General features: G+C 35.5%; 1 protein-coding gene and 1 pseudogene across 1 annotated transcript; both read right to left on the bottom strand.

Moving 5' to 3' along the window:
* Window positions 1–1,231: 1,231 nt before the first annotated feature.
* LOC125869584 (E3 ubiquitin-protein ligase MBR2-like) lies at window positions 1,232–2,877 on the bottom strand. The gene is made up of 4 exons (XM_049550060.1): window positions 2,728–2,877; window positions 1,779–1,853; window positions 1,551–1,685; window positions 1,232–1,441 (listed from the first exon to the last, which is right to left on the bottom strand). Exons 1-4 carry the CDS (start codon window positions 2,875–2,877, stop codon window positions 1,232–1,234), a joined length of 570 nt encoding a protein of 189 aa, XP_049406017.1.
* Window positions 2,878–5,000: 2,123 nt separating this feature from the next.
* LOC125870015 (transcription factor SRM1-like) lies at window positions 5,001–6,077 on the bottom strand (annotated as a pseudogene).
* Window positions 6,078–14,205: the final 8,128 nt, after the last annotated feature.

The following is a 14,205-nucleotide window of genomic DNA, read 5'->3' as shown; positions in this document are numbered from 1 at the left end:
GTAGTAGGCAGAGTATAATGGCAACATCAAACATTTGCTCGAACAACGTTATCTCTCATACACCTCATTTGAAATATTAAATGAAACGATAGTATAATATCCTGAAATGCTCCATGTACAAATGTAAAATAATCCTTACCATAATTCCTAAAACCTCTAACATGCTGAAAGCCGTAGGACAACAAATTCATCTCCAGGAACCACTTTTTAGCACGAGAATTTCAATAGAAATATTGTAACTATTACCTGCTTTCAGGTTAATTGCTAGGATCTTATAGTCATCACTAGTTGCGTTATATCCAAATCCGCATACACAATGTAACAGTGAAAATTCTGGACGGGGAAGTACTATTGATTCTCTTGTGCAGCGGTTCCATAGCAAAATGTGTTTATCGAGTAAATCAGAAAAAACTACAAGAAGAACTAATCCATCACAAGAACAATATATTTTGGAATTATTTGGTTTGCAGCTCGAAGCGCAATCAAGTTTTTTCATCCTCAACCACTTGTTATCTGTAACATACAGAAAAAGACAGCATCTTCAGACTCATGTTACCATTATCGTGATTTTTGGACATTATTATTTACGAGTTCATACTGAAGTGTTTTTTGGAGTAGAAGATTTGCTAAAGAAAGGTGAAGAAAAATTTGAAATATTTTGGGATACATCACCTATTAGATACTACACGCTTATAATTATGTAGTTACAAACATAGACATTTACACGTATTCATATAGAAAACACACAGTTCGGAAAATTAAGCTAATAAATCAAGCAATTATATTACATCCTAAATGAAGCAACGCCATATAAAGAGGTGTCCAAAAAGAGTTGCGGAAAATTTTGCTTGCATGTGTGTATGTATTATGTTGTCAATACATACACAATAATGCTTATTCATATTAAAAAGATAGGCAAACAATCCCGTGCACATAGCCTAGCTAGAAAACTCGACACTATGACAAGTAACTATATTAAGAACTAAATGAAATTTGCAAGAAATATCAATAAAAACCAAATATGGCGGATATCAGTCATTCAAAACATGCAACATGAGTACTTAATTATGTTTAGCTTCGAAAAAGCAAGAAAAATGCATCAAACTTATTAACCAGAAAAACGAAAAGACAGTTGTTTTTCTGAAACTTAGAATGGTTCCTAATTTTCAAGTTTCACTCAACTTTCTTGAGCTTTACCAAAACAACTTGATGCAGAAATATGCCACCAAAATCAGTTCACTGAGCCCGACCTAAGCTGATTAGTTGCAGCCAAGCGACCAAGGTAAGTACGGAATCTCAATGCAAAATGGCAAATAACCGCCACTCTCCTCCTGCAGACGGGGCAAGTGTTCACAATCTTGTTCCACTCTTTGAGACAATCCATATGGTACATATGGCCACAATCAATTCTTGCAAGTTCTTCTTTGTCACAATACTCCTCCTAAGACACACATAATCCAAAAAAAGAAAAAAAAGTGGTCAATCAAACTTTAGGAGGGGCGGGGGCTACAAAAGAAGTGGAATGAGCTACGAAATTAGGTGCCCCTTACCAAGCATATGCAACAATGCTCCTTCGTCTCAAGACATGTTGAATTGGTCGCCTCATATATATGCAGATTAATGTTTAACAGAGGAGGTATTGCTCTAAATCCAGCACGAGCATACTCTCGGAATTCCAAAATGGCCTAAAAGATAGCACACTATGTGGTTATCACACATTCAAGAGAAATTCAAGTATGTTGAATCAAACATAAATTTATCTGTTATCGAAGCATTACTTGTCCAATAACTCTATGTTGATAAATAAAATTCCTCCTATCAACTTCACTATCTCGCACTTCACCTTCATTTTCCTGAAAAGTTGAACCAACTTATGAGCAAACTCATTAAACACCATACGCTTTTAATGGTTGGTCACACATTTCAACGTTGTAAAAAAGGAAGCAAAGGTCTAATGCTTGAGTCTCACTAGCATCCATTATTCAAAAAAACTCCACATGCTTGACTTATTAAAAAAGAACTAAATCGCAGGTGAGGGTATGCGTTGAAAAACATAATTAAATAAATAAAAGCACATTCTCTCTTAATAGCTTAAACTTTTACAACATATTATATTTGTTTGAAAGATCACTAAAAGTGTTCTTTTTAAAAATAAATGAGGTGTTAGGCTAAGCTTTTTGGAGAAAATAAGTATTTTTTTGGGAGTAACAAAAGCTGCAAAACAAAATGAAAAAATCTCCCAAAGTACTTTTGAGAAAAATACATTTAGAAGCAATGTTAATTCTCTCTTAATAGCTTAAACTTTTATAACATGTTTGACCAATCTTTTGGAAGACTAGAAGTGTTTATATTTTTTAAAATGAGGTGTTTGACTAAGCTTTTTGGAGAAAATAAGTACTTTTTGGGAGTAACAAAAGTTGCAAAAAAAAAAAAATTTTAAAAAATTACCCCAAAGTACTTTTGAGAAAAATACATTTAGAAGCAATGTTAATAAGCTTGTCCAAATAATAAATTGTTGCTAAAAAGTGCTTTAAATTTATTGTCGAAACACAAACTGCTTCTGACAAAAACCACTTTTCAAAATAAGTTGATTTTAGAAGTTTGATCAACCATGCTATTAATATCTTTTTCTTTGGCATAATGTTAAATTTAGGTTAATGAAAATGTAATCACAGCCAATTAATTAAAGAAGAGGAGTAGAGCCTTAGTAAAGTGAGAAAACTTAACTGGAATATTTGGATTGATCACATTTGTCATTGTCTCTCCATTATCAGTAACAACAGAAACTGGAGCATTGGAGCTCCCATCAACATTCAAAGTTCCATTAGAATTGTAGTTCTCCATCTGAGGTGCAAAGAAAAATAGTAAGTTATTCATCTATTCAACCGCACTTCTTCCCTATGTTGCTCGAACACTCAAAAGTATTGTCACACTTGTGTTGGATTCTTAAAAAATACACTATTTTTTAATTTGAAAGATTATACACACGCTTATCAATTTTTTTAGTAGTACGAGTAACATAGCTTATTCCTTTAAAATTTTCAATTAGTTATTATTTAAATCGTTTTAAAAGGTTTATACTAATTACTATGGATATACGTGTAAATTAAATAACGCGTCCAGAAACTAGTTATTTAATTGCAAAGAATAAGCAAAGCAATAATATTTACCTCAAGTGTTGCAAATGTTTTCTTAAATAGACACAATATACAAAATCTAAAATTGTCTACCAAATAAAAAACTTATAAATCAGTCACATGATAAATGGTATAGAAAACTCTGATATACTAATACACAATTACATAAATAAATCTTAAGAGGAGTAGGGATGGAGGGGGGCATATATAAGTATGGGACTCCACATCCTCACATACATCAAGCATGTGCAGAAAGACTTGAATTCAATAAATCCCAAGAAAATTTCAAGGTCACCAAACGGAAACTTCTGAGATATAGATAATAACAGTTACAATTAATTTAAATTACTTAAAACAGAACAAGGAAAGAGCTCTTAAATAGTATTACAAAGCAATTTTATTCATGGATATGAATCAAATACAAGAAATGAAGATTTTAGAACCTTAGAGTCTGATAAGTAAACCTAGTTCATATTCTCTCCACATCCATTCCTTACACACTATTTTTATATAAATCAAAACTAAAGATCTAATTGTATCGAAACATAAAGACATAATCTATAACAAGTTGTGGTTAGATCTCATCAAAATCAAAATCTAAAGCCGCAAAACACAACATAAGAAAGATACAATGTAGGGAGGTTCACACCACAAAAGATCTTTTTTATTCACAAAAACTCATGTAAAAGTAGAGATCAACACTAACCTCGGTGTGAATCAAGTACTGAAATGCTTTGACTATAATGAAAGTAAATGGAAGAGGAAAAAAAAAGAAGAGGGCATGGACTATTTAATAGAAAATTGAGATTACAGTAATCAAGTTTAAAAAATTCAGGATAAGAACAACCTTAAATCAAGATACAATAACCAAAAAAAAAAAAGTCAAGATACTGAAATGCCATTAACACTTTTGTCTTTAGCCTAATAGACTTGTCCTTTCCTTAAATTTCTCATGTTTGTGCTAGCTCGGGTTTTAGGGGGTATGGATATCCAGTAATAGAAATTCATGGTTATTTGAAAACTTTCAACAATGTAAAAGTTAATGAATTGAAAAAAAATTGTATGGTCTAAGCAAACGAACCAATATACGAAGAGAAATTGAACAGTCGCATAACAATATATATTAACTTACATAATTAGTTAGCTCTTTACATTTGCGTTGACGTGATAAAATGATGATGAATGTAATTACCAATTTTTCGTTTGCGTCTTTCATACGCAACAGGACAAGAGTATACAGGTCCGCCATGGGAAAATAAGAGTTTGTTTAACTATCATTCTTTATTTCCAAGGTCAATCAATCGGTAGTCCTCCAATCATTTCCTCTCGAATGTCTATAATAAATAGCTTATGTCACTCATATAGACCCCGGAATGACAAATTAAAAGACGATTGGATAAGAGTTTCTTGTGTGAACATTCAAGTTGACAATCGGCTTCTCGACAGTCAATGGACTTTAAAATGATCAAATTGATCCCTAATGTATGGGGGTTGGACTATTTTAGTCCTTCATGCATATCACGTAATAGAAAGTCCTTAATACACATAAAAAAGATTATTTTGACCTTCCTTTATACTACCTTTAATGGTAACTCTTGTACCAATAATCAATTTATTCCAAAACACACAATTGCAAAAAAAAACAAAGGCAAGAACATTGAAAACTTATTGCTAATGTTTTTTTTAAAAAAATATTTCAACCAAAATCCACTTGTCTAGCAATACTGTCTAAAGCAGATTAAGAAAAGATAAATAAGAGCAATATTGTCTAACATAATTGAATTAGTCTTCAAAAAACAAGTGCAGCAAATCAGAACATCTGATCTGTGAACATATCATGCAGATTAAAAAGTTCCTTCATCATCAACGGCGAGGGTCTAAACTGCGCCATACTCCATCACCAAAGTAAGATGAGGGGGAAAAGGGAGGTAACTGAGCTGGAGCCTCCCCTGCAGCTGCATAACCGGACATTCCGATTTGAGCAGTTGGTGCTATCCCAGCATCAGAAGTTGGTGCCATCCCGACATCAAAAATCAAATTGAAATCATTCTGTTCTTCCATGGGGTGACTGAGTAATGCTTCAAGTTCACTCCCAATTCTAGGGATAGAATGACCTGAAGTTCCACTGCTAGCATCAACATTCACAAAAGCATTTTTGCCTGAGAGCTCTCCTCCGACTACTGCTGTCATCTGCTCAGCATTGGTGCTCTCTCGATGACACATGCTCTCAGTGCTAGTGTTCGGCACTACTTGTGATCCCTCGCAAGCAGGTCCAATCATGTCCACAGTGATTGGAACTTGGGAATTACCACCGAATTCAGCATCCACGCCAGTGATATCAAGAACATTTGGTTTTGCTCTTGCTCTTCTGTTCCCTTTCTTGTTGGCTTCAACGCGCTTGAAATACTTCTGGGCATGAGAAGCCACTTGTATTGCCGTTCTTGTTATCACACAGTGCCTAGATATACTTCTCCAGTCACCTTTTCCATAAATATCTAAGCCCTGGAGAAATGACCTATAGCAGGAAAGATAGAGAAATAAGTTATTATCCCAAAAAAACATTAAAACATAAAAATGACCAGACTCCCAAAAAAGACGAGTAAATAAACCCTAAAAACTGTACTAGGAAACCAACCTGTGTTCCTCTTCTGTCCAAGGAGTCCCTCTTCGCCATTTAATATCTGCTTTCTTATTTTGGTTGGCATTGCTTTACAGTTCTGGATAATTAGGTAATGGAGCGCTTCCAAAATCGATGGCATCGATATCTTCTAAAAGTATATTATAGTGATCCTTGATCTCATCAACTGTTTTTCCAGGAAGTGCTTCTTCCATCTTCGTGAGTAGATTGTTATCGTTAAAGTATATCGCTAGGATATTCTCAAAGATTTTGTCCTCCTCCCTAGTCCAGAAGGAGCTATTGCATGTCCTGTCGGTGCTCATTTTCTTTTAGATCTGCAAGGAAATATCAAGCATGAAAAAGGGAAGTACTTGAAGAGGATTCAGAAAATGGATGAGTGTCAATATATGATAAAAGCAACCATAAATATCGTACATCTAAAATAAGATTTTTTGTAAACCCTGACGTTTAGTAAAGAAAAACAATCGCAGCTTTGGATACTAAGAGAAGTAATAAGTGACTGGTAAAACTAACAAACATGAAGATACAAGTGGTATACTACCCACATAGGTTCCCAGAGATACGACATATTATGAAAGCATCTACGTTCTTTAGATTATCTAATGGACGGAAAGTTTTATAATAAGAAAGAAGACTACAAAGAAGAAAATTATTTGTCTGAAGATAAGAAAATATTATATCACAGAAATATATATCTATGTTCTTGTGAGTGACGCAAAAAAAAAAAAAGATCTATGACCCTGTACCACATAACGGGAAAGAATTATGTCAATCCAACATATGTTATCAAAAGAAATCAATCCTCATTTGTTAAGAGTTTCACAATAAGAACATTATTCAAGAGTAATACTTGACCAACTTTCTCTCCTAAAAAACGTAGAAATTTAACAAGATGAATATAAGCAATATCAAGGAGGAAAGTGTCATTTCACATTCCTTCATAATCTACCCCAGTCCAAGAGTAAGTCAATCATTATGATGCAGTTAATACATCCTCTCTGGTATTTTCTTGTTACATTTATACAACTTGAAATAGCAAATCGAAAAGGAAAACACATATTCCCTTGTCATGCAATCTAACTATTTAAAACTAGTTAGTGTGCAATGACAAATTATATCCAAGGCAACACATTAAAAGGAAAGCTATACAAAGCCTTATTTTTCCTTTTTGAGGAACACTCAAATCTCTATACATTAACTTTCAACAACGGAAAGCATTTTAAAGAAGAGTCCTTGGAAAAATGTTGACACAATTTTTCTCTCCTAAGTAAAATAGAAACAAGATGAATCTCATGATAATCATCTCTTTAGAATTTACCTCAAAACAAATATCTAAATTAATCATTTTCTGATTGGCTGCAAACTGTTGTTCATTTAAATGGAAGATTTATAGAACCAACAACAACATATCCAATAAATCCAATAAGTGAATTTTGGGTATGGTAAAGTGTACGTAGACCTTACCCCTACCTTGGGAGGTAGAGAGGTTGTTTTTCAATAGACCCTCGGCTCAAAGAAAAGCCTATCAAAGCAGATCAAAAAAGAGAATATTTGTGTAATCCCACAAGTGAGGTTTGGGGAGGGTAGAGTCTACATAAACCTCATGACACTTACCTTCGGTGGTAGAGGGACTATTCCCGATAGACCCTCGGCACAAGGAAATAAAAATCAATTCAGATCGGAAAAGGAAATATTTAGAGAACCAACAAAAAAATCAAAGAACATACCCTGTATAATCCCACAAGTGAGGTGTGAGAGGGTAGGTAAAGAACTACTTACGATAGACCATTAGCTCAAGGAAAACCATATCAAAGATGATCCAAAAAGGAAAGATCTACATAACCATGACAGCAAACCAAAAAAGGAAAGCCATAAAAGATCTTACTTTTTCTGTATGAATTATTTTCGATAGATCCTTGCCAAAGGATAAGCATGTCAAAGTAGATCAAGAAAAGGAAATATTTACAGATGCGTGACAACAAATCCAATCTTTTTTCGTAAAAGTCATATCTTTGTAAATTAATTTTCATAAACACAAAGCATGTTAAAGAGCATTACCGTAAAATGCCGGCACAACTGAGGGAAGAACCTGATGATCACAAAGCTAAGCACAGTCAAAGAAACCTTTTGGATAAATCAACCTACAGGATAAGTATACAAGTATTCAAACACATACATATACATATATATAATCAAGAAAAAGAACTATAGAATTTTGGGCAAAGTGATTAATTTCACACCTGCTATGTGTCCTTACAGCAATTCCAAAGTTTATTGTACTTGTTACTACACCAAAATATTTCTTTTAGGGCATTTCAACAATATTTAAGGAGATAAACATATCAAGATTACTGTAATCTAAATTTTTTTAACAGTTAGTATAACACAAACAAAAAAGTTTAAAATGTGCTGAGTTGTGCTACCTAACCTTCCAAAATACAAAAAAATGTTTTGAGGCTTTAAGGGACATATTGTGGTAAGGGATAAAGTCGAAGAGGGAGTGATCGAAGTGATAAAAAGGAAAAGCCTCCAAATCTTTATTTGTTTCCGAATATGTAGAGGCCAATTGTTTTCATATGTGATGGCCAAGTCGGGTAAGATATTCCCTAATAAAGACGACTTAGTATCCACGAGAGATAAGTTTGCGCAACCATTTTTTTTTATGAATACAATGTATAGATACACAGTATACCATACATCATCCATTTGAAAGACAAACCTACAAACAAAAAAGTAGGATACGGAAACCTAGAGCTATAATGAAAAGGTAAGATAAAAAAATTATTAGATAATTTATTTTTTTGATGACTGAACACATTTTATTAAAAACATCTAGAGTATCATTACAACATCTCATACAACTAGCCACAACCTGATCCAAAACCTATACAATTTCTCTTGTTTAATTTGATATATTCCCTCTATCGAATTTGAATCTTTTGCAGACAAGTTTGTGGAAAGAATTTTTTTTTATATTTTTAGGATGATCACCAGATAACAAGCATGATCCTGACACATATATTCATCGATCTTAGCCAATCTCTCCCCTGTCAGCAGTCTTCTATGCATTGCAATTCAGCTAATGGGACTGTGCTTAGGGATATTTTAATAGCATTGCGTTCATTCATTTCCATTGTGGAGGCGGAGGTGGGGAATGATCCCAAGCATTGCGAGGGAGATTTTCACTAACACCAATTATAAAACTTGATTAATATTAGACCTTTTTAGTTCACATTTAAGAATATATGTTTTGTTAAGTTTGAAATAAAGTTGATTGAAATTCATTCATTTTAGTCGGATGTTTCAAGTTTTTAGAAAAGAAAACCTCCCAATAAACAAACTTTACAACATCCACTCACTCTTCTTTATAGCTTACAAATATGATTCCTAGTTAATTCTTTCAGCGAAATTATTAAGTACTACACTACGACAAATAAAGGATTTTGCAATGATTACTTTGCACCAATAAAATAATTGTCGTTATATTATATTCAACGGCAACAATTAATTATAAATGTCGCTTAAAGGAAAATCTATTGTCACTAAATGTCTCTTTTGTTGTAGTACTAGCGGACTTCAAATAGATCTGCGCAACTTGAAGATCACTGGATTGGGCCTTTGGGTTTTAAAAAACCATGTAGATGTAATATCCCCAATTTCAAACAAGTTATCTCATGCAACGCAAGTAAAAGTAACTTGATGGTGTAAAATTTACCTATACTAACGGAGCACATATCTTGAGCTTATAAGAACACATTCTAAAAGAAAAAATTGATATCATCAAGATTCCAAATACCATCAAAACTTCCTTGCCCACACGCACACCACCAAAAGAGTAGAAAAATCATCTACAATAGATATTTTTCTGAATAATTTTTTTTTGGCAAATTGTAACATCAGAGTAAGATTGAGCAGCATTCATTAGAAGAACAATCTGTAACATCAGCTTCTATCTCACCAATCACTTGGGATGCTCTTTGTGATACCCCAATCACCTGAGTTGGAGTAAGAGAACAAAAAAGGTCTAAGAATGCCCTTAAACTATGCAAGATTGAACAAAACCATTCAATTTCGCATAGTTTAAGTGCATTTTTTTGTTAGGACCGAAATTGTCACGCCCCGAGCCTACACCCTGGACGTGGCCGGCACTTGAAGACCATTGCTGGCCCCAAGCGAACCCTTGACCTGGCTTCTTAACTCAGCAGAAACCTAACACAACTGAATAACTCCATGCAATACAAGAACATAAAACAACTTAATTGATAAAATCTGGCCAAAAAGGCAACTCGAGTCTCAAAATAGAATATTTACATATATACATAGATGAGAGACTCAATACTAACTGACTGACTGTCTATGAAGCCTCTATAATACTGAGATGGATGTTGGGAGAGACCCCGCAACATCCTAACAAAACAAAACTAGAAACACAAAATAACAGAGTCATCCGGAATGCAAGAAGGCTCACCACTGACTCTGGAATGCTCAACTGGATCAACGGCGTACCGGGTGCTGATCCTGGGTACCTGTGTCTGCATCGTCATAAGATGCAGGCCAACTGGCATCAGTACATTGAATGTACGAGTATGCAAGCTGGAAAGCTAAGCAACATAGGCTAGAAGGAAATCTGGAAGAAACTGAATAACTTACCTGGCTTAACTCAACTCAACCTGACTGACTCATCTCAAAATAATGCAATTTAAAACAAGTGCAATATAAAGAAAGGCTTTTTGAAACCTGCTATAAACTCTGATGTGTATACAAAGATACAATAAGCGTGAGATGTATATAGAAATACAACTGAACTGATGTATGTAAAAATACAATAACTGCTGTGTATAAAAATACAATAACTGTTGTGTATTAAAATACAATAACTGCTGTGTATAAAAATACAATAATTGATGTGGGAGTTTCTCTAACTGACAACCATCACATAAGAGTTATAGTGATGATACAACGAACGACCTCACGCTGTCAGAGCATCCTATACTCGGCTAAAGATATAAGACATGAACTGCCTAATGGATCCACTAGTCTATCTGGAAAAGGATTCATCTAAAAAGTATGATCCTTTTCTACCCATGGTGGCTAACATGTATCTATGGGGGCTGTGGGTTCCTTGAACGCTCCCCCAACTCGGTGCTCGATACTACTCCTAAAAATGTACTGGCTCTTATGTTTTTAAAACACATTTCTTCCTGCTGATTTGAGATAATTACTCAAAAACTTAGCTCAAAGGCTATCTTGGAAATCTCAGTTTCCTCTTTTGCTTCATTTAGAAAGCGATAACTCTTTTTCTGAAAAAAACTAGCCCGAAGGCTCTTTGGAGATCTCAGTTCCAAAGCTTGTTTAAATGTGAAAACATCTATAAACTTCTTTGGGAATACAGTCCCCATATACTTCTTTGAAGAAAAGAACTTCAAACCTTAGCTTTACTTTTAAAACAACCTCTTTCTTTAGTTTAAGATAATTACTCAATGCTTAGCCCAAAGGCTCTTTTGGAAAACATGGTTCCCCTCTTACTCAAATGTAAAAACATTTATAAACTCTTAGGGAATACTTAGTTCCCTTATAACTTTTGAGAAATGAACTCAACTTAAAACTCGATACTCTTTACTTGACTGGAAACTCTATACTCTTTGCTTGACTTGAACCTTGAGCCTTAAAATAAAGTTAAAACGTTCATTAAAGACTCTTGAAAAACTTTAGAGACTTGCTTGACTTACTTCTTAACTTTTAAGCTTGGCTCTAACTTCACTTGACTTCTAACTTCACTTGACTTGGAAACTAACTCTCCTTGAATTTGATTATGGATTCAAGGTGTTTGATCACATGTTATGGACGAGTTCTTGACGTTTAAACGTACCTTGGGGTGTTGGAAACAACTAGGGAACATAAGTACAATACCTAGGAACATGCATGAAAAAGTGGGGAAGGAATGGGAAGACTTGGCACTCTTGGCGCTCTGAGAGGCGCGGAGCGCCAGACCTCAAAGGTCAGAAGGGTCTGGTAGGGGCGACGCCCCAAGGGCTGGACCTCAGAGTCCCTTTTGGGGTGCACTGGCTGGCGCGATGCCCCAGCCCTTTTCCCCGAAAACTTGACTTTTCTCCTTCATTTTTCCAACTCTAAACCTCCCTTACCTTCAATGGTTTCAACCCCAAACACTAAGGATCATAAAATCCCTCAACATGCAATAGATTAACTCAAAAACTCCACGGGAAACATACACCAAACCAACAAGAACTTCAACAACACAATCAACAACATCAACACCACAACCAACAACTTCAACAACACAGCCAATCTTTTTCTCATAAATAAAATGAGCTTGGCGTGTGGGGGAAAGAACCAACCTAACACTATGAACTCACATGCCTTAATAGGGATCACCCCCGACGATATCCACGACGATCTCTACGAAGTTGCTTCTTCTTCTCCTTCTCCTCTTCTTTCTCTCTTCACTCATAACCCTAAATCTCACTTTTTAAAAGGGAAAACTAATCTAAATCAGTCTTACACACTCATATATATCCAAAAGAAAAGGCTAGGGAAAAGACCAAAATGCCCTTAAAATTTCTGGACGGATTCCCTGCCAACTGCCCAACTTTCAAAGGGTATAACTCGCTCATACGAACTTGGAATCGAGAAAATTTGGTGGCGTTGGAAAGATCATTCCATGAGCGTCGCAAAAATAACTGGAACTACACCTAAATCATCTTGAGCTAGAAGTTATGACTGCTCAAAGTTGGCCAAAAACTCACTTTTTCCCATACTTGGCCAAATTTCCAGATTTTTAAATTCTTTCAAAAAATGAAAATTTCCAATTCTAAGCCTCTTCAATTATTTCACATTGCCGGATGTTACAATATCTCCCCCTTGGGAACATTCGTCCTCGAATGAGGTGACTCTTACTAGGCTAAGGGTGTAAATCAAACACTAACACCCAACAAGCAACAATGCCCACAATCCACCTTGATAACTCAAAACACCATCTCCCCCTTGTTCAAAAGCCATTACTGCTTATGAACATTCTGTCTGTAATTCCAACAAGATAGGGTCTGGTCTTTCTCACCTTTTACTTCTGGCTCTAATGATGGGTCAGACCCATTCATCCTCACTATTCCTACTTGCGGAATCCATTTTAGATTCAGATACCCAGTATGTACTCAAGAACCAAATATCATAACTGGGCAGTAGTCAACTTCTCTTTCCATTCCTGAAAGCTTTCCTCACAAGCTTCGGACCGTTGAAACTTCGATGTTGTCGAATCAACATGGTCAAATAAAACCCTTATCTACTAGACCCCTTTAATTGTTCTATCAACTCTTTCAACTCTGCTAGTGCCATTCCATAAGGCAGAAAAGAGATAGGACAAGTATCTGGAATAATGATCTATGCCGAAATCTATCACTCTCTCAGGAGGAATTCTGGGTAGGTCATCAGGAAAAACTTCTGGAAACTCTCTTACTATAGGAACTGACTGAAAATGAGGTATCTCAACACTAAAGTCATTAACTCGGACTAAGTGATAGATACAACCCTTCGAAACTAACTTTCTCGCCTTAAGGTACGAAATGAAACGACCCTTAGGCCCTGTTGGACTACTTCTCCACTCTATAATTGGCTCATTCGGAAACTGAAACTTGACTACTCGAGTTCTACAATCTATCGATGCATAACAAGCATGAAGTCAATCCATACCTAGAATGACATCGAAATCTACCATGTCTAACTCAACCAAATCAGCCATGGTGCTCTGGTGATTGATAGTAATAGGACAATCACAATAAACTCTTTCTGCTAGAATAGACTCCCCAACAGGTGTAGAAACACAAAAAACGGTTCACAAAGTCTTTCAGGAAGAACATAAACTGATTTGCAACATAAGGAGTTACAAAAGATAAACTTGCTCCTGGGTCTAACAAAGCATACACATCACAAGTAAAGAATTTGATCATACCAGTGACAACATCCGGTGAATCCTCTTGCTCTTGGCGACTGTTGATTGCGTAGAGGCGGTTTACTCCTCCACCAACACTAGAAGTAACTCATCTAGGGGTCGTCATGTCTGGTGGAACAACTGAAGAAGACTGACCTTTATTGTTCCCATTACCCTGCCTGTTCTCTGGACACTCTCGCATGAAATGTCCATTCTGTTCACACTTGAAACAATCAATGGAGCCCTCTCGACAAATACCTGAGTGGTTCCTACTACACTTGGCGCATGCAGGAGGCTTACTACCCTCTTGTGCCACACTACCCTGTAAATAGCTAGGTTTTACTCTGGCATTTTTCCCATAGTACTCACCCTTGTTCTTAAGTGAAGGTGTACTAGCAGATGATGGAGCAGGTCCCTTCTGTTTCTGTTGGAAAGACGAACGGTTTGCATCACTCTTCTACTGTCCGGAATACATGTGAGGTTTACAC

This window comes from Solanum stenotomum, chromosome 7 (assembly GCF_019186545.1).
Source record: "Solanum stenotomum isolate F172 chromosome 7, ASM1918654v1, whole genome shotgun sequence".
Taxonomy (NCBI): domain Eukaryota; kingdom Viridiplantae; phylum Streptophyta; class Magnoliopsida; order Solanales; family Solanaceae; genus Solanum; species Solanum stenotomum.
The sequence above is the reverse complement of the archived record's forward strand: the minus strand, read 5'-3'. Positions and strand labels throughout refer to the sequence as shown.

What these genes read in the sequence shown, in the direction of transcription:
- LOC125869584 (XM_049550060.1), bottom strand. Translation starts at nt 2,877, where the DNA reads ATGAATAACTTACTATTTTTCTTTGCACCTCAGATGGAGAACTACAAT. An exon ending in TGATCAATCCAAATATTCCA is followed by an intron (nt 1,854 to 2,727) that starts GTTAAGTTTTCT and finishes TCAACTTTTCAG; the next exon opens with GAAAATGAAGGTGAAGTGCG. An exon ending in AGCATTGTTGCATATGCTTG is followed by an intron (nt 1,442 to 1,550) that starts GTAAGGGGCACC and finishes TGTGTGTCTTAG; the next exon opens with GAGGAGTATTGTGACAAAGA.